Source organism: Ipomoea triloba, chromosome 5, assembly GCF_003576645.1.
Source record: "Ipomoea triloba cultivar NCNSP0323 chromosome 5, ASM357664v1".
NCBI classification, from domain to species: Eukaryota; Viridiplantae; Streptophyta; class Magnoliopsida; order Solanales; family Convolvulaceae; genus Ipomoea; species Ipomoea triloba.
In genome coordinates this window covers 23,786,934-23,807,154 of record NC_044920.1, presented here as the reverse complement: position 1 = coordinate 23,807,154, position 20,221 = coordinate 23,786,934, and the positions used below count along the sequence as shown (strand labels likewise).

The 20,221-nt window shown below is 35.3% G+C and overlaps 4 protein-coding genes across 4 annotated transcripts; 1 reads left to right on the top strand and 3 right to left on the bottom strand.

Moving 5' to 3' along the window:
- Positions 1–271: 271 nt before the first annotated feature.
- Positions 272–5,656, bottom strand: LOC116020091 (CSC1-like protein HYP1). Its single transcript, XM_031260565.1, has 10 exons — positions 5,131–5,656; positions 4,881–5,033; positions 4,582–4,645; positions 4,268–4,477; positions 3,898–3,933; positions 3,374–3,672; positions 2,390–2,666; positions 1,800–2,075; positions 1,458–1,691; positions 272–708 (listed from the first exon to the last, which is right to left on the bottom strand). Exons 1-10 carry the CDS (start codon positions 5,412–5,414, stop codon positions 553–555), a joined length of 1,989 nt encoding a protein of 662 aa, XP_031116425.1. The 5' UTR covers positions 5,415–5,656; the 3' UTR covers positions 272–552.
- Positions 5,657–7,274: 1,618 nt separating this feature from the next.
- LOC116018811 lies at positions 7,275–9,815 on the bottom strand. The gene is made up of 5 exons (XM_031258812.1): positions 9,504–9,815; positions 9,303–9,389; positions 8,211–8,360; positions 7,914–8,111; positions 7,275–7,802 (listed from the first exon to the last, which is right to left on the bottom strand). The coding sequence occupies exons 1-5, from the start codon at positions 9,705–9,707 to the stop codon at positions 7,698–7,700; spliced, it is 744 nt and encodes a 247-aa protein (XP_031114672.1). The 5' UTR covers positions 9,708–9,815; the 3' UTR covers positions 7,275–7,697.
- Positions 9,816–10,406: 591 nt separating this feature from the next.
- Positions 10,407–11,319, bottom strand: LOC116020440 (transmembrane emp24 domain-containing protein p24delta7-like). Its single transcript, XM_031260913.1, has 4 exons — positions 11,101–11,319; positions 10,799–11,008; positions 10,641–10,717; positions 10,407–10,551 (listed from the first exon to the last, which is right to left on the bottom strand). The coding sequence occupies exons 1-4, from the start codon at positions 11,317–11,319 to the stop codon at positions 10,407–10,409; spliced, it is 651 nt and encodes a 216-aa protein (XP_031116773.1).
- A 6,424-nt stretch (positions 11,320–17,743) lies between these two features.
- On the top strand, positions 17,744–19,058 carry LOC116020439 (phosphate transporter PHO1 homolog 3-like). The gene is made up of 4 exons (XM_031260912.1): positions 17,744–18,606; positions 18,712–18,760; positions 18,864–18,935; positions 18,981–19,058. Exons 1-4 carry the CDS (start codon positions 17,744–17,746, stop codon positions 19,056–19,058), a joined length of 1,062 nt encoding a protein of 353 aa, XP_031116772.1.
- The last annotated feature ends 1,163 nt before the right edge of the window (positions 19,059–20,221 follow it).

The window sequence follows — 20,221 nt, the reverse complement described above, 5'->3', positions numbered from 1 at the left end:
AAAAAAAAAAAAAAAAAAAAAAAAAAAAGAAAAGAATGTTGGTATATTTAAAATGCATGTTGTGAAGATGAGAAGCAAAAAATGGCATGACATAGCCAAATGGAAATCATCAAACAATAAGATGCATATTTTAAGACAGATTACAGGCACTATGATGACCCATTTGGTAGGTTAAGACTCGGCAAGTAAAATGGACATTACAACTGTACAATGATGAATCATTGCTTGCAGTTGTGATGAACATTTCCAGTTGGGAGGGAGAAAATGGAACTGAAAATGAAAGCATGACTGGTATATATACAAAGAAAAAACAAAACTGTAAATTACATAAGACAGTGTACAATAAAAGCTTAATGTCAATAGAAAGTAAATGAAATAAGAGTGGACTATCAAATATTTTACAATGGTACAAGGCAGAGAAAACACAAAAAGAATACTTTTTCTCCTCCACTGCTTCGGTATCTCTCTAGCAGAGTACCTTACAAGTTACAAGTGACCACGGCTTCCATGCAACGATTTGTAGTTTTAACCATTTACCTTTCAATTGTCGGCCTATAGCGTATGAAGAAGTGGAGTTGTATGCGTGTCATTGTTTCCAGTATAATTGGCTGGCATTAGAGATGGATCTTCATAGGCAGTCGCGAGTTCATTGTGAAAAGCGGATATTGTAGGATCCTTTTCATCACTTCTATCCTTCTTTATTAAACTCTGTATCATAAGAAACAATCCATGGCAGGACAGGAAACAGTTAGCTAAACATTCGAGGAAGAAAAGAAAATAGTTAAGGCAGCCAAGTTGGAATTCATTGAGAAGCTTGTAATCCATCTGAACAAAAACGCATTTAGCTTTAAGACTTCCATAAGCTTTTTTCAGCCATGGCTACCATTTAGTCAATAATAAATATAAATATGAAATGCAATGCAATCTAACGTGAAGTATGTTGCTTTTATCATCACTAAAACACAATTAAACTACCAATCATGTCTTGCCTGTGCTAGTGAAGATCAAGATTTGTTAATTCAGTTTAGTATATGCCTGTTGCTAGTCAAGATCAAGATTTGTTAATTTAGTTTCTTACCAGTTGACCACCTGAAAACAAGTGGGTCCCATATGTTCTCTCTTATTTTATCAATGTGAGACTACCATGTTATATCTAAAGATTGGGCCAATGTCACTTAAATGGGCTATAATGCACATGAGTCAAACCACACTAAAAGATTAAATCCAATCAATTTGTTAGTAACCCATGGTCTTATAAACCCATATGTTCTCTCTTATATTTTCAATGTTGACTCTTAACATACAGAATATAGCAGTTGAAGTGTATAATCATGATTTAGGAGTGAGGGAAAGGATATAAAGCGTGGGGACTGTTTACTAATACGTGTACTGTGATGTAGTTCTAAACAATATTATAACCTTAGCAAATAAGCAAATTACTTTCATGATAGACATACCTCAGCGGAAAAAGACTTGAATATTGGTAAGAATCTTCTCCGGCAGTAGCTATTAAATATAAGAGTGAGGATTGGAAGAGGGATGGTTAAGCTGGAAGCTAATGAAAGCTTCTTTAACCCAAATATTCCAATGGCAATAACATGCATCAGAATCAATGAAAATATTGTTGAATCATGCACTATAGGCCAAAATTGTCCATCTGTCTCGTATTTGGGTGCGTATACATTTAGTAGCTGCAAAAAAAAAAAAAAAAAGAAATGAATAAATCCAATATAAAGTTACATATATAGAAAAAAATTTGAGCAATTTAGGAATCTAGGAGCAGTATGTAATCTACCAACCTGGTGGCGATAAATGACGTATCCCAAACAGTAGTAAAGAACAATAAATGGCAAGATTAGGGGCGCTAAGAAGAAGTATATTATACCAACAAGACCAAATAAAAGAAGCCGTGGAATATCTCTGTGGTATTTCATTGATGGAACCTCAAAATCTTCATTAGATGCTTTGCAAAATCTCTTCTTAAAAAAACTGAAAAGAAAAGGTTTTAGCCGAAAAACTTCAGAGGCTGTGCTGGTCCATCCAGATGTCACAACATAGGCAATGAAGAAAGATGCCTGCCAAAACAAAAGGAAAGAGGGGAAGAAATATTGATATTTAGCAAAAGTACAATTCAACAATGACCAGCACTATTGTAAAAATCGGCTTAGGCCAAGGGGATTTTAATTTTTACCCTTAGGCAGACATTAGTCGGCCGACTACGCGGCCTAGGCGCCAGAATCTGGCTGAGTGTGTTTTTTTTTTGGTGTGCAATGTGTACACTACTGTCTTTTTCTTATTATTATTACTCACCCACCTAGGTGGCTAGGTACCCCAGGCGCCCGACTAGTGCTAGCGTCTGCTACAACATTGATGACCAATATGCACTTACCTGACTCGGAACTGCTACGGCTAATATGCTAGGGATGTTCTTCAGCTCAAGAAATATTTGAACACGGTAAAGAACCGACCCAGATAAAACATTTGCAAAGAAAATGTTCCAAATTGTAAACCACAGAACTTTGAAGCACGCACTTCTTCCAATCTGACTCAGTGCAATATAACCTTGTATGGATGAGAAAATAATCATAATGGGTGGCACTAGTGCGAGAAACATCTGAAGAATGAGACTAGGCAGATATCCTGTAACCACTTGACTAACAAATTTTCTGCATGAAAGTCAAAGAAAAGCTTACATTTAGAAATGCAAGTATTATTGCAGCAAAATGGCTCAGCTATTCAAAGTGAGAACACCACAAAATACACATGGTAAACATAAACAGGAACCAGGCCTGTTTGGTTCGCCGAAATATTTGAGGAATGGAATTGAAATTCCATAGAAAGAAATTATCAGGAAGATTAATTACATTGTTTGGTTGGTGAAAAAGAAATTATTGGGAATATTGATTCCATTGTTTGGTTGAGTTTGGAATTATAAAGAACAATGGGTATAAAAACCAAATATACCCCTACACAATAATAATAATAATAATAATAATAATAATAATAACAACAACAACAACAACAACAACAACAACAACAATAATAATAATAATAATAAGGGTAATTAAAGTTCTAGAGGGCAAAATTTGTCCTACTAATTTTCCATAGAAAACAAAATACCAAGGGGCACGAGTTGAAAACTTTTTCCTCATTCTTGAGAAAAACATTTTCCAGTAGAAAAAAGTTTTCCATGAACCAAACGGAGGAAAATCTAATTTTCCCCAAATTTAAGGAAGGAAAAAGTTTTCCATCCAACTAAACACTCAAGGGTTAGAATTTAGAAATATACATGTCCCATGGATGCATTTGAGATTGCAATGAAACTTAACACGGTGATTTGCATGAAACTAAGACAATAGAACTGAATACTTACACTTCCAATACACTTTTTAGAGAGGGAAACCAAATCTCCAGCTGTTCCAGATGGGTAAGACCTTGCACTAGGAGAACAGGTCCAAGGAACAGAATTGTGAGAACAACAGATGCAATATAAACGGCAACATTGAAGAACCATCTTTTAGCAAATGATGCTGAAAAAAAGGGCCAATATACATCCTCTGGATCTGGAGCTGGCTCGGTAACCCATTCTGTGGGCTTTATGCCTTGCCGAATGTGTAAAGCTACTGCTGTCCCAAACCGTGTTTTGAAAGATACAAAGGCCGCTGCCACCTCCTAACATTAAAGAAGGTTTAGTCAATAACAAACAATTAGATGTTCTCATGAGGCCTGAAGTTTAAAAAAAAATGAAGGGATAACTGTATATGTTTGTCGACAACAAATCAAATCCATACAAACGAGCATAGTATAGCTCAGTACACTGCACTGAATGCCAAATATTAGATATTTCATAAACAAGTTATATGGCTAATAGAACAATCATAGAGGTTTCAAAATTACCTTTACCACCACTGAAGATTGTTCCGCTCTATCACTCTGCAATGCATATTGCACAGAACTTAGATGCATTGAAAGAAACGGGAAATATAGTTAGCATCTATACTGCAAGTATATAGTTGCTATAAATCCCTAATTATCAAGGCAAAGAATGAACTAAAGTCTATCATTCTGCAGTTCATTCCTTAGTTAATATAGTGCAATAACATTTTTGCATCATTAGCATTAAAGTCTCATAAACTCTGAAAAAAAAAAAAAAACTCTGGGGAAGTTGGCATTGAAAGTTACATAAAAAGAATAAAATCATACACAACATTATGGAGCAGTTCATATCCATTGTATGATGGTTAAATATGCCACATTAAAATCTTACAATGAGGCCTTTGAGTTTGTTTTTTCTGCGGACAACACAGTGTGAGAGATATGTAGAAGGATAATACTCGGTGAAAAAGCTCTCAATGACATCACTGTAGCTTTTCCCTGGGGATGGTGGAATGCTTCTAACTAAAACCGTGAATTGATGTGGCTTAGGTTTTGATGAGTGGAAAGAAGCAAGCCTTTTTGATGAAATATAGTCATATTCCTGCAAATTATATAGCATCTCAGCAACAAGTTGACTTCCATAGATTCACATCATTGCAGCAACAAGTGAACCATAAAATAAGTAAAGACGGGTGGAATACTCACAGCATAAAGAAGATACCAAACAAACACCGTGAACACATACACAGCAGAGAAGTGAATCCATAACCTTAGAAAGACCAAAAGAGACAACTTTCAGTTTTACAGTCAAATGATTGTTACCTAGAACTAAATGTCACTCTATAAGTAATTTTGGGAACTTATTGAAGTACAGGTGAGTTTCCCATGTACAGAAAGATTTACACATTAAATTTGGCATTTATGCTTTTGCCATCTAAACATGTTTCACAGTTTCACTCCATTGGAATTTCATTGCTACTGCTGTGTAATCAATATGTAATCACCTGTTTGATCCATCATCAACATTTGAAATAGTAAATGATTCCAAGGATTTGTTTGGCAGGTCAGTAAAATCAAGAATAAGCTGATTCCCCATGTAATTGATGGGAAGGAGAACGAAGACCCCAATTGCCGTAGCAAATGCAAACACTTTAAAACTGAAAGGTTTATTCAGATAAAACAAAAACCAAATTAGCTCATAATCACCAAAATATGCCAATACACACCAGAACCCAAAACCGACACTTAAGTTACCTGAATATAAAAATTCGCATGAAAACTACAGCGTCCAAACCGGAAACCGACAAGAGCTCAGCTTCTGAGGGTCGCCAGGCCCCTGTAATCCAACCAGCAGACGGCAGTAATCTATCCAAGTCAAAATGAACTCTCCGCCGAGATTTCCCGTCGGCAAGTAGGCGCGGAGCATAAACGTCGGCATTCCCCGGCTGCTTCCTCAGTACAGAATACAAAATGAAGAACAAGACGCAAAGGCCGAGGTTGATTCCAACTGAAGTAAGAAGCGCAGAGAAAAGCATCATTCGCAATCCTTGAGCACAGCTAAGTCATTCAAAAGTCAAAAACTACAAGCAACCGTGAACCCTAGACGGTAAACAAATTCGTGATTGCTGAGCAGAAGCATGAATATGAATATCAATACACAGCTGCTTTCTTACTTTCTACTCTTTTCTAAAGTTGACTAAAGAGGAATCAAACAAAATAAGCTAATGGAAGAAAGCGGGGGCGGGGATAACTTCACTTTGAGATTTGAGAGTTGCGATACTAGCGGCACGCTAACTGCAAATTTCGCTACACGGCTTTCAGTCAACCTGTCGTCATATTACTGTACGTGTCGTATTTTTTTATAACACGTGTCATATTCAATACCAAATGTTACAGAATTTTTTTTAATACTGTATGTTACAGAATTTTTTAAAAAAGGAAACTTGCAATTGTTATTTCACGAAAGTCTGTCTTATGACCTAAATTCCTAACTAATAAAAGAAGTAAAATAATTTAAATTGTTCATAAATAATCACTTCAACCAATCAATAAGGTCAATAAAAATTAAATTTGAAATCTTATAGTTACTAAAAAAATATTGAGTTTTATAAAAGATATAAAGTGGTTGAGAGAATTAGAAGTTGGAACAATAGATTCTTATCAAGGACGGAAAAGAAGTTCTTAAAAATGTCATTCAAGCTATACCTACGTACAGAGGCAAAGCCAGAATTTGTTGGTGTTGAGGCCAATCACAAAACTACAAAAATAACATATAATGTTGATTTTTAAACAAATCGACGTAAAAAAATGTATGATATTTTTAAATAAACCTTAGCTTTCACGTCGATTATTTCAAATAATCGACATTGTATATCAAAATAAAAATAATTATGTATGTGTGTGTGTGTGTATATATATATATATTGTATATATAAGAATACATACAACGTCGGTGATATGAATAACCAACATCATATGCACTATTCGATTTTTTATTATTATATAAAATTGTTGAAAAACGACTTCGATTTTTTTTTTCAAAATCGACGTCATTTTTTAAATACGTTGTATATTAGACGTTATATATTATTTATGTTAGAACAATGTCTAAATTTAACCGACGTCATATGGTCTAAATATCATCTAAATACGTGAGTCTCCTCGAAACTCACCAAAAACACATCTAACAGAACTACAAAAGCAATCAGCTCGTTTGACATTTAGCTACCATTTAACTACAATATCATCTAGACTTTTTGTTGTGGTGAGGACTGATGAATCTTGCTCCAATAAAGAATAATTCATAAAAAAGATCCAAAACTTCAGAGAATAAAAACGAAATGAAAAATTGCATATAAACTTACAACTTGAAGATTGTAGAAAAACATGCGGGCCATGCGGCTGAACTGCTGAAGTGCAAATTGCGGAATGTGAAAGTCTGAACTGTGCTGTGAGTTGTGGTCTACTGCTGTCTGGTTTGGATGGTTTTGGGATTGAAAGTCAAGAAGACAAATAGTATAAAGCTTACTCTAGATGCTTACTCTAAAAGCACTAAGTTGGCTCTAAGTCAACCAAGTTCAAATGGAGTTTGATGCTAAATTGGTGGTGAAGGAATTAAAGACTGAATCCAGTATTTCAACTCTCGATCAAAGAAATAGCTAGGTCCTTTGCAGACATTAACTTTTTATTTGCCATGCTAGGTCCTTTGTAGACATTAACTTTTTATTTGCCATGCGAATATGACGGTTTACTTAATTGCAGAGGATGTGATTTCTAAAATAGGTTGTGCCGAGTGGAATTATGCTCCCTTTCTAGCTTAGTTAGATGTTACAGTATTTCTTTGAACACTTTGAATTAATGAATATTTTCATTTTCTTCCAAAAAAAAAAGTTAATATATCCACCAACTTGGTAGAGCCACTAGCCTTTTTAAAGGCAAGTCACTTGTACTATTTATATGAAATTACAAGTATACACCCACTATTCCCAAGTATAAATTCTCTTTAAATACATACATTGAGATGGATATAACCTCTTACATCAAATAAAATGACGTGATAACTGTATATCTAAGGACAACATTCGTCATGAGTATGAACAATGTTCAAAACATATGTGAACAATATTCATTACACTGTAATTAAGGTCCGACATCCGACATGAAATCTACTCAAATTGTAGACATATTGAGAGTCTCTGCATCCTAAAAGCCTTCAGAACTTTTGAGTTCTCAACCTCTTGTCTGATTCAATTCCTACGGGGGTTCAATATGTAGTCGGGTCGACTAAACTCTATCATCTGCTTTAAAGTTTAAACAACACCTCAGACTAGACTCGATCTTGAGGTTTCCCTCTTGAACTCACTATAATCTGCAAGCAAGCTACCATTTACTTTGGTCTTCATGTTCTCCACTAGTGTTTTTAGAACCTACACAGAATAAATTATTTACAAAAATGTGGGTCAGAAAGATTTTGCAGGTATAGGAATTCTTTTGGGTAATACAAATAGGAAAAAACACAAAGGTGGTGAGAATCTAACCGACTCTGCGACATCTTGGCGAACATGTTCAGGGACCAGAGCAAGCACAGGAGGAAGAACAAAGCTTATAGTCAACTGCAGCTGGCCCTTAAGCCTGCTTCTCAGTCCACGTCTGTCAGGGTATAGGGCGCCTTTAACGCCAAGTGAGAACTGAGATGGCTTCAGCATGTCATCCAGCCCCTGAAGCTCCCATCTGATCTGCAGAATAATATGGAGTAGTTTGTTTTCTGCATCAAGTTTAGAGGAAACGAGGATTCAATAACTGAAACTATGATGTAGTTTACCAAAGATACTTACAATGTCAAGCTCAAGGACCTTAGAAACATCAGTAGGAACCCCAGACGGGTATCCTATCCCTTGGGATTTACATTGCAATCTCATGTCAATTACTGGCAGCACGGTTAGGAATAGGAACTGTATGGGTAGCATGTGGATTCTCCATTCTTCCTGGATACAACTAATATTCAGCCATCACAATTCGCGAGTATACACTACATTAAGCACAAACATGCACTTCTCATGATGAACTGCATGCTGTTAGCATCAGTAGGAACCCCAGCTGGGTATCCTATTCCTTAGGATTTACATCTCAATCTCATGTCAATTATTGGCAACACAGTTAGGAATAGGAACTGTATGGGCAGGGTAGCATGTGGATTCTCCATTCCTCATGAATGCAACTAATACTCAGCCATCACAGTACGCGAGCATACTACATTAAGCACTTATGCACTTCTCATGATAAGGTGCATGCTGTTTTTATCAAAGTTTTACTTTCTACCTCTTAGGCTCTTATTGTTCCTCCTTTACCCTGTATAATTATTCCACATACACATAAACATCATCTAGATCAATACAGAATTGTAATTGCTTTACAAAACCCAAAAACAAGATGCAGGTTAATCGTAATAGCCTGAAAACCACACAGCAGAGGATGCTGGTAAGAATCCAATCCAGGATTCTAGTAGGAAAATCCTGCTCCACCCATTTCGGGCTCCTCCTCCCTTTGATGATTTAACTCCACAAGTCAGTGTCTATGTAAGCACATGTGGATTGGTTCACAAGGACAAGCGCTTCAACAAAGCATACATGATTACATGACATAAACCCAAAAGAAACAGAAATCAGAGAGAAATTATTCCGATGAGTATTGACAGATTGTGTTTATTAGTATGTTCCCCGACTTAGAAAGACAAGGCAGATTTACAACCACCACAAATATATGCCCTAATTTTTATCCTTAGTTTGTTTCTAATACACCTAGCGTTTATATACAATTGCAGTATCGTTACAACGAGGGAGATAAGGACGCTCCAAAAATGCATCGTAATCAACAAAACTTGACAATATGTAGAAATGCAGGCATAGATAAGGGGACGTTGACTGTACCTCATTGAGTTGTTGACTCCTCCTTTTGTCTGGAAATATAGCCTTGAAAACTCGGGGCTTATCCTCCAGATATCGATCAAACGAAGCCTGCAGTTTCAAATGTTCCATTTCAATTTCACACCACCACTACCGACATAGAAATCATAGAACGATGAGCTAGCAATGTAAGGCATAGTACCAAAACGAAATAGATGTGATTACCCCGGGGACTTCATAGAGAGGAATGTCGGTGCTGATTCTGGAAGAGTAAGTCGAAGCATTCACCATTTGCGTCCTCGTCTTCACCCATTTCAGTTTCTGTTTCCCCCGTAAAGCATTAAAACGCCACTTCGTATTCAGCTCCCGCTTCCGGCACCATTCCGTTAAGAATCTGCTCCGGCACGACGAAGCAGACGCAACCTCCATCGTTGCTCTCCTTTTCCCCCAACTCAAAATTCAAAATCACTCCAACTACGGAACTGGGAATGCAGGAGAGAAGATGGTATATAGATGAGCTACAGAGGCGTGAGGAAGATGATGGAAGACAAACCATATCTGTTAATAGCGGTTCCCAATCTGACGTGGCACCATTTAATGGCACATTGAAGCATCCACTTTGAGCCAAATCGTGGAATCGGTCCCACGTGTTGCTGACTCCTCAGCTTTACTTACCACCTCAACTCCAATTAAGTTCATCAAACGGTAATTTACAACAATTTAAACTAATTTACTTTTTTTCTTTTTATCAACTATAATCAAACTTGTAATATCTATTACTTTATTTATAACATTTGAAGTTATTTAATTATTGTATTAACTCTAAGCTACAATATTTAGTAATTATATATGCAACTAAAAGTCATGTATGAGCCATTACTATGTACTGTTATGGTATTAGGATCGAATCTTTGTGGTGTGAATATTAATTTTTTGAACTAAAAAAGACTGAAAAAATATAAAGCATATACTATCTTGTAAAGAGTCATGAGTGTTTAAAAAAATTGTGTATGAAGCATGAACTACACTAGCAGAAGAATAGCAAGATTGTATATATGAGGAGTAAGTGTGATTAATAATTTATAACCAAATATCATATGATGCAACAAATTAGAAGAAATTGTGGAATCAGACGAGCTTCTTTCGCTCGAAGAATTTCTTGAGATGCCATATTTGCAGAGCGGCCACGGACAAGCAAACTAGGAGAGACAGAAAGCTGAAGGTTGCCATCTTTGTGTTAGTTGCTCTGTTCAGTTTCTGCATTTCTTCCCCCCTAAATTGTAGAAATAATTGAACATACACATTACAGATTGATGCAGGAATGATGAAGGTATGCATGATTTCATCTTCTTCAATTCTTACCGTTCGCGGAGGTAGAACATCTCATCGTGGATATTTAGCACAGTGTCGAACATTTTCCTGAGCTCGAATTCCACTACCTGTAAGTAAAATTGAGTCACCGGATTGATCGGGATTGATATACAAATTCAATGCGTGTATAGTGAATGATTGATTATTACTTGTATCTGGCGTCTCTTGGCGATTTTTGACCAATCAATCGTGGCATAGCCAGACTTCCATTCAAACTCAACGGAAACAGTGTAAGGAGGGGTGTGATCAGCTGCTCGGAAACAAATCGTGTGGTCGCCTTCTTCCGACGCTGTAAATGCGAAATTGCCGTGATCTGTATCAACCGAATAGTGATAGTACTGCCCAAATGGAGACGTCACCTGCAATCGATTCCAATTAGTCAATAATTTCGATCTCGAGGATAAAATGCAATAATATTGGGCGGAGATGTGAACGGAGGGAAGAGGCAAACCCGGACGGTGATTTTGTGGGTGTCGGGCACGTCGTGGTCCATAAAAGGGTTGACGACGGCGTACTTGCCGATGGTCATGGTGTTGAGTTGCATCTCCTCCTTGATGCACTTGGTTGATCCGGATTTCACGTCGATTCGCAGCGCCTCCACCACTGACGCTTCTATGTGTATCAGCAGCGCAACCGTGGTCATCAACATCTCCGTCTTCGTTCTCCCCATTATTGAGTCCTTTCCACCCACGCACACCAACTGTTTGATCAGATCACTCGATCTGGAGCTGTAAGTATCATCATATCGCGTACCTCAGATAGATGTCTCTTCTTTCGGAACTTATGAGCATTCCTATTTCTTTGCTAGTTCGTTATAGCCAATATCATGCATTGTATATACATACATTGTCAATTGTCATGGCTGCATGGGGAAATTAATTATATTTTTCTACCCTACAATATGTATTTTAAATTAAATTAGTTTCAAAATGTTGAAACTAAGCAGTTAATCACTCTTGTGTGGTTTGTGAGTTAACTCACTTTGGGTCGAGCTTGCTAGTTGCTACACAAAATATTCCTTTCTTATGTCTAATTTGCGGACTATTGCACAAAAGTGATATTTACTCAATATATACTATTAGATAGTAACTTCAATTTCTTTCTGCATCCAAAAAAAAAAAATACAGAGTAATAAAAATTTGAGAAAATGATCAAATAGGTCCCTAAACTTTACAAAAAATAAATTAGGTCCCTAAACTTTAAAAAAGTGCAACAAAACCCTCAAATGCCTTATTTTTTTTATCAAAGAAGTCCAACAACCAATCACAAACCTGTTGTAGGCGGTCATTTATATTCCAACAAAAAATTCAACAAATCTCCGACAACAATGGCTCCTAGTCGCCTTCTTTGGAGAAGGCAACCTTTTCCGATCGCTTAGGCCTTCTTATGGGGAAGACGAAATTTTATAGTTGCCTTTTCTTGGAGTTTTTGGTCCATGGTCAATTTTTCAGTGAAATTTGCTAGTTAACGGTAAAAAATAATAGTCAACGATTTAATTTTATCGGTAACCTATTGCCTGTCAGTAAATTTGACCTATTTGATATAAAATAACATGCTTAAGGATTTAATTGCACTCTTTAAAGTTTAGGGGCCTAATTGATTTTTAGTGTAAAGTTTAGGGGTCTACTTGCCATTTTCTCTAAAAATATTGAAACTAAGATTTAAATAAACGATTATTCACAATACGCCTTTTCATTAGTTCACACATCACAAATGTTATAAAATATAGTGTATTATCGTGTAAATCTTGTAATCATATTCTTAGAACATCGGCCAAAACTGTATAGAGAAAAGAGAGAGGAAGAGAAAACAATAGGAACCAGAAAATTTTAAGAACTCTATAATCCTCCACTTTTTATTTAATCATTGCCTCATATATACATATATACTAAATTAAATGTGATGAATTTCCTTACACATTTTAGTATTTTTGATCGTTAATCATTATATTATGGAGTCGATTTGGTCACTTATGGAATGATTGCATGTGCTAGGTGATTTGATAAAGAAATGATGTTTTTATGCATTCAATAAAGTATTTGATCAAGTTTTTAGAGTCACCTTGGCACGAGACGCAATTGAATGACCAAAGTAATGATTTTTAGAGTTTTGAATGTTTTGGGATGGATCATGGTGTGACCCATGTGGCCGAGGAGAACACCGAAGCCATTACCGAATACTTTGGAAGCCTTCCCTGCTAGCCACGGGTATGGCCACACTCGTGGCTAGCAGGCAGAGTGTTTTGCCTTGTGGGCATGGTTATGTTGGGCACGGGTATAGGAACACTCGTGCCTGTGCTTATGCGTGCCTAGCCTCTGCAATATTTAAAGGGTACTTTTGTCTTGTTTTAAGAATTCTTTATACCCAAAAATCACAACTTTCACTTCCCTTTCATATCCTAGTTAGTTTTAGCTCTAGAATGACATATATTAGACTAGATAACTTGTTCCTTTGCATTTTCGAGCTCAAGAACATTGCAATCTTGGATTTCGTTCAAGACTTCAATAGAAAAGTTTTCTTATTCATCTCTTTTCTTTGTTTTTCATTTATGCTTTCAATTACTCATTCAATATTGTGTATCTATTGTTATATTATAGACTAGGATTTGGTTTGATTTCTTGTTATTGATGCCTATATGAGTTGTATTGCATAAAGGGGATTACTTGGGTGTTATAGGGCTTGTTGTGTGATTGGATTTATTGTGAAATTGTGTATAATTGTTGGGTTCCAATTATATGCTTTATTTGAAGTGTGTTTGTTGCTACGAGAGTAGAACTTGTACACTAGCCACACATTCACATACTTAATGCCAATATGAGAATATTTTGGGTGTTAAAGGAGAATTTATGCCTTGTGTTCTTGTTTGGGCAACCTTGGGTTGAATTGCCACGATAGTGAAATTCAAGGTGAGGTTGCAAGTCCAAATTACTACTGGAGTGGTAATTGGACACTGTACTTATGTGCATCTCACTTATCCTATACCTTGTTATAATTCTCTAATCCTTATTAGTACAATATTTGACATCTTAGTTTGAATCAACTAAGTTGCGGTTCTTTGTTTTACTTGTCTTATTTGTTATTTGATTAATCATATTAACCCAACTCTTTAACGATAGAGCTAGCTTTTATAATAATACACTTAGGGGCCGTTTGGTTCGGGTCATCTGAGATTACCTAGGTAATCTGAGTCTGGTAATGTTATATTACCTTGTTTGTTTCAAGTTATGAGATTACCTGATAATGTTATATTACCTCAAAGCTGATGTGGCGGTAATGTTTCAAGGTAATGTGATTACCCCCGTTTTTTTAGGTAATCTAAGATTACCTTGGATTATGCCAACTTTGCCCTTGTTAACTAATCCTTATATATAATAATAATAATAATAATAATAATAATAATAACAACACAATAACATATATAAAATAAATATATGTCTATATAATCAAATATACATGTGTGTATATTTATATATTTATTTTTTTTAATATTAGGCATCAATACATTCATACATATAAATAAAGAGTTAATACCCAATATAGTCCTCAAATATAGTGGTTTTACTCAATTAGTCCTAAATGACTTTTTGTGCTTAATTTAGTCCTCGACTTTGATGGTTTTACACAATTTAGTCCTCTTGTTAAAAATTCTGTTAGTTGACTGTTAGAAATAGGGCTATAATAGTAATTTGTCATCATTCATCCCATTTGGGATGATTCCTTATTCTTCCCCTTATTAAGATCAATGCAAAAATGTAAATTTTCATACCAAATCAACTTCAACCCTAAATAAATAAATACAGAGTAAATAAATATTTGGGTATAAAGATTGACATTTCTGCGTGGATCTTAATAAGGGGAAGAAGAAAATGGGACGAAGGATGAGAAATTACCATTAGGACCCTATTTCTAAGCGTCAATTAACAGAATTTTTAACAAAGGACTAAATTGGGTAAAACCATCAAAGTCTTGGACTAAATTGAGCACAAAAAGTCATTTAGGACTAAATTGAGTAAAACCACTATAGTCGAGGACTATATTGGGTATTAACTCTATAAATAAATAAAGTCAAAAACTTTTGTGAGACCGTCTCACCATGAGACGAGTCGGGTCGGGTCGGGTTAAGATGCAAATGTAACACTTATATGCACAAATGTCATACTTATATGCTCAAATGTAATATTAATCAGGAATAAAATTTTTGTTATTTATAAGGGTAAATGTAATACTTTTATGGCAAAATACAATACTTTTATATTTCGATTTAAAAGTATTACATTTTTTCACAAAAAGTATTATATTTGCCCTTATAAGTGAGGGGCACTTGTCAACATTACTTATTATGAAAAATGTATTACTTTTTCTCTAATAAGTAACAAAAATTGTATTCTTTAATTAGTGTTATATTTGAGCATATAAGTATGACATTTGCACATATAAGTGTGACATTTGCATGGTACCTTGACCTGACCCGACTCGTCTCACGAATAAGGATCCGTGAGACGGTCTCACACAAGTGTGACTCATAAATAAAAATACACACAATAAAGGCACACAAATAAATAAATAAATAAATAAATAAATAAATATATATATATATATATATATATATATATATATACATATATATAAGGACATTATAGTAAATTGTATCATATAACCTTAAATATAACCCTTAACCAAACAAAGTAATATTATATTCCACAATCCAAACCAAACACATCAGGTAATCTTACATTCTCAAAATCTCACATTACCTTCTTGGAGGTAATCCTATTACCTGGGATAATCCAAGATTCCGTGAACCAAACGCCCCTTAACATCATAAATATAGAAGATGGTGGGATGGTGGGAGAATATTATTGATAGTGGGATACTAGCCATAATAAATATTGATAACAACAAACACATACATAGTTTTATAATAAATTAAATTAATTATTCCAGCTTAACGTACATTATTAGGTACTTTGAAAAAAAAAAACTTACATTATTAGGTGTACCAGTACTGGCCACCAAACCGTGGAATGTCAATGAATCAAAATCATTACACCAATTAAAAGGAGTCTTTTGGTCAAAGAAGACAAAGAAAACCGAGTCACGACAGAATTAATTCTATCGCTGTGGCATGTGAGCGAAATGTAATGGGTTTGAGTGGAAGTGATTTATCTATTTTTAATATAAAAAAAATTAAGAATTTATCATTGACTTTAGGTATGAAATATTTTTAAATTTTTAAATTAACTGTTTGACTTAATAAAAATGTTTACAATTCAGCAAAGTAAGAGAATTAGTCACTATGATTGAGAGTGAAAATTTTGGGCTATATAAAAAAAATTTTAGTGTGAAATGTCGCCCTCACTCATTTGTTGCAATCACCACTGACACCACCTATGAGTTTTCTATTTTTTTTTTTTAATCATATGAGTTTTCTATTTTGATTAGCCGGCAAACTAATAGGATACACTGATTTGGACTGCCCGGTGATCAAGGAGGGTTAGTTGAATCAGTTATAATAATCCCAACAGGCCTTATATAATGACTAGTATTTTGTACGATGCGCGAAAACTCATGCCCAATATTAAAACATTAATAAATACAAATAATTAAAATTTATAATTCGAATTATATTTACACAAATAATATATGTATTTTATACACATATATGATTTACCATTAATAGAAATTTAATTAAAATATAATCAACCATTAAATTAATTATATAATGATTTAATAAAATGATAATTAAAGAATAGGAAAAAGATATGATAGATATAGGTGTATGGTAATAATGATGGAGTTAAAATTAACGGTGTTATAACGGTGTAAGGGTAGTTTTGTATAACAAGAATGTAGTAGGGACAATTTTGTCTAATAACATTGAAGTGTACAAGATTTAAAGCAAAATGTATACATTTATTAACATATAAAAAGAGGGACATAAATCAAGGATATAACTATGATTGAGACTTATTATGTTTTTAGATAACCATGGATAGTGTAAATAATTTTGAGGATATCGGTATCTGTATTGGTTACATATATCATTATTTTAATTCTTATATTCCTTACATAGTTACATATATTGCTTATGTTTTTGTTTGTTTAATTGTCTTTTGGATTAAAAAGTAATTTTTAAGTTTTATTTTATTGATGGTCTAGAGAGTAGTTGAAAGAGTTTTTATATGCTAAGCTAGGAGTCATTTTCTGACCATCCAGGACAACATAATGATTCTAAATTGACATTTAAATGAAACCAAGATCTTTAATAAAATGAAAAAAAATAATAATAGGACTTTAATTAGACTTGGTTTTTGCACCGTGGATAATAATTTAGAACTAGTCATTGAATTGTCACATTACAACCTTTTTTTTTAAATAAAAAAATAAAAATTGCACCGTGTACATGCAATTTTAATGGGTTAGCACTTAGCATTGCTTATTATAAACAACTGGAGTAGCAGCTGTTATACCATAGGTTAGGTTCGACTCTGGCCTAAAAATTATATTTTAAAATTAATATATTATGTACTTATAAAAAAATTTAAAGATACATAATTTGTTAATTACATACATATAATATGTTAAAATGTGACACCTAATATGCGTTAACATATTATGTGCATATAATTAATAAATTATGTATTTTTAAATTATTTACATGCACCATAATTTATTAATTACATACAACTAAGTTGGATGTTATTTTGAATCAGGATTCACAAATGTGAATATTCATATAGCATAATTTGCCACGAAACTAGCGAATTTTGCATGTTGACACCAAAAGCTTTAGCCCAATTCCTCCCATCTTGAGAGATTAAATTACATTTCTACACTAATTTAACTTATGCTCCTCATTTGCATTGCATGTCCCCTATCTCTCTTCATCAATGCATTTAAGTAATTAGTTCATGTCCTTTTTTTTTTTTTGGCGGGAGGCTACGTTACCATCGAACTAGTTTCATAAGATTCAACAAGTACTAACATAGTAACACTCTATTATATTATATTTATCATTCAACATTCAACAAAGTACTAACATAGTTCGTAGTTGCATCTTAGTTGGCATTTGGGACAGCCATTTCTGCGAAAACATGAAGTTCGGGAAGGAACTGGCTTCCCAGAAGGTTCAAGAATGGGGGGAAGCATACATTGATTACAACTCTCTAAAGGGAGTTCTGAAAGAAATCTCCAGATTCCAGCGGCGGAATGCGGCGGCGGCGGCGGCGACGCGCAAGAATTCATTGAAGAGAAGGCTGTCAATGTACCGGGCTTTCAGCGGGTTGACGAATCGATTGAGCATCCCGAGAGGCGGTACACCGAGGAGCGATCACGAAGATGAAGTTATACTGGTGAATGCTGTGGAGCAGGAAGGGATTGGAGGGGCGCCGCAGTATCAGACAATGTTCCTTATGTCCTCAGAAGCGGGAGGAGAATACGAGCTGGTGTTCTTCAGACGGCTTGACGATGAGTTGAATAAAGTTGTTAGGTTTTACAGAGAAAAGGTGGAGGAAGTGAGGAAGGAGGCGGATGAGCTAAGCAAGCAAATGGATGCACTTATAGCTCTCCGGATCGTCGTAGAAAAGCCTCCGGTGCCGGTGGATATCAATGGCGACCAGATAAGAGATTCTGCAGCCATTGAAGCTAATAAGTCACATATGGATGCAATACAAGAAATTGAGATGAGTGGTGAAGGAATGGGTGAGGAGAACACAAGGATTATTGAAGAGAAGACGACTAACAAATTCACAGATTTCAGGCCTGCTCCATTACACGTGTTGAACGATGTAAGAGTCAACATCCAACCTGAAACTCCCATCTCCACTTTGAAGAACATTTTGAAGGCATCAAACTCTCAACTCAAATACAGCCGGGCCGAGCTAAGGAAGGCTGAAGAAAGATTGAGAAAGGCATTCATGGAGTTCTATGGAAAGCTTAGACTTCTCAAGAGTTACTGGTGAGTACGTGCTCATAATAATATAATGCATTTTCTCATCACAATTTATTGAGTGATTGTTTTTCCCCTGAATTCATTTAAAAAATCTGCTGTTCATTGCACCAGTTTCTTGAACACATTGGCATTTTCCAAGATCATGAAGAAGTATGACAAGGTATATATATATTTTTTATCCCCCATTATCATATTGAGGTTAGTTTAGTCCAATTGCAACGTAACCTCTGCTCAGCTTTCATTTCCATGTTTGTATTGTATAGATCACTTCAAGGAAAGCTTCAAGGTCATACCTAGAGATGGTTGATAAGTCTTATCTTGGAAGCTCTGATGAGGTTTGTCTGCTTCTCATAGCATACATATATGGATTTCATTTTCAGATTAAGGGTGTGTTTGAAAACTCGAAAAATGATTTCAGTGTATGGCAACAAGAAAATTTTAAAATCAATGGAAAATAATGGGTTGATCAATGCAAAATAGCTAAAATTTTTAGGAAAACGACTTCCCAATTTTTGGGAAGTCATTTTCCGAGCAAGGGAACAACCAATCACCCCAATTATCGTCGCCACCACCACCACCTGACCACCATCTACCTCCTCCACCCTCACCACTACCACCCACCACCACCACCCACTCTCACCCCACCACACCTCCTCCACCTCAACCACCACCTCCTCCACCTCCACCACCTCCCACACCCCCACCACCACTACCAACCCACCCACCACCGCCACTACCACTCACCACCCACCACCACCATTGTATATTTTAAATATTTAAAGTTAAAAATAATTATGCTCATTTTCCAGAAAATGAATCAAACACACCAAGACAATTTTCTGGAATGCAACTAAACACTGGAAAGGAAAATGTTTTTTTGAAAAATGACTCATTTTTCAAAAAACATTTTTCAGAAGTCATTTTCTTACTTTCCAAACACACCTTAAGTGATATTGGATGGCCTTTAGTGGACAAGGAGGAAATGATATTTGAAGGATCGAAGCACAATCTAATTTGGATAAAGTAGTCAAGTGGATTAAGGGCAATGGTCTTCCAATGGGGGCCCTTCGAGATGGCATTTCCAAATACAAAATCTTCCTCGATAAAAATTAGGAGGTTAGAGTTCGACATATGTTTAAGGAACAAAACATTGTCACATACCACCTTTCGAAATTGGCTATTCATTGGAGGATATGCTGGGCTAAGTTGGAGAATCCTCCGCCTAGAGTGTGGTTGAGTTGCTTGAAGACCACATGACTGTTCTCAAGATTTCTATAACTCATTAGAGGCACTATTATTGGGTGTTTGGTACACATGAATTGCAATTCAATTCCTTTACAATTCTACAACAACCGAAATTTCTTTGTTTTGTTGGAGGGAATTGCAATACCCTCAAACCATTCTAATAGTCAATATTGTCAACATCTATGTGATTGTACAATACACAATACTCCAGCACTAAAGGTTTTTGATCGTAAAGTACCAGAAAAAATCTCATGGCGTACATGTGTGCCAAACCAATGAAACTACATATGCCAGGCCACCACCACTCTCAAAGCCTTGAGCATCATTCTCGAAAGAACCTTATTTCCTTGTGGCAATGGTGGAAACCTTATTTCCA

Bases quoted from the DNA above. Each gene is read 5' to 3' on its own strand.
- LOC116020091 (XM_031260565.1), bottom strand. From the start codon at position 5,414: ATGATGCTTTTCTCTGCGCTTCTTACTTCAGTTGGAATCAACCTCGGC. The intron at 3,673-3,897 runs GTAATTTTGAAA...CTTTAATGTTAG, and splicing joins AATCTTCAGTGGTGGTAAAG to GAGGTGGCAGCGGCCTTTGT. The intron at 1,692-1,799 runs GTTGGTAGATTA...TTTTTTTTGCAG, and splicing joins ACGTCATTTATCGCCACCAG to CTACTAAATGTATACGCACC.
- LOC116018811 (XM_031258812.1), bottom strand. From the start codon at position 9,707: ATGGAGGTTGCGTCTGCTTCGTCGTGCCGGAGCAGATTCTTAACGGAA. The intron at 8,361-9,302 runs GTACAGTCAACG...AGTTGTATCCAG, and splicing joins GGAGTCAACAACTCAATGAG to GAAGAATGGAGAATCCACAT. The intron at 7,803-7,913 runs GTTAGATTCTCA...TATTCTGTGTAG, and splicing joins GCCAAGATGTCGCAGAGTCG to GTTCTAAAAACACTAGTGGA.
- LOC116020440 (XM_031260913.1), bottom strand. From the start codon at position 11,319: ATGGGGAGAACGAAGACGGAGATGTTGATGACCACGGTTGCGCTGCTG. The intron at 10,718-10,798 runs GTAATAATCAAT...TTTTACTTACAG, and splicing joins CCAAGAGACGCCAGATACAA to GTAGTGGAATTCGAGCTCAG. The intron at 10,552-10,640 runs GTAAGAATTGAA...TCTACAATTTAG, and splicing joins ATGTTCTACCTCCGCGAACG to GGGGGAAGAAATGCAGAAAC.
- LOC116020439 (XM_031260912.1), top strand. From the start codon at position 17,744: ATGAAGTTCGGGAAGGAACTGGCTTCCCAGAAGGTTCAAGAATGGGGG. The intron at 18,607-18,711 runs GTGAGTACGTGC...TCATTGCACCAG, and splicing joins AGACTTCTCAAGAGTTACTG to TTTCTTGAACACATTGGCAT. The intron at 18,936-18,980 runs GTTTGTCTGCTT...TTTCATTTTCAG, and splicing joins ATCTTGGAAGCTCTGATGAG to ATTAAGGGTGTGTTTGAAAA.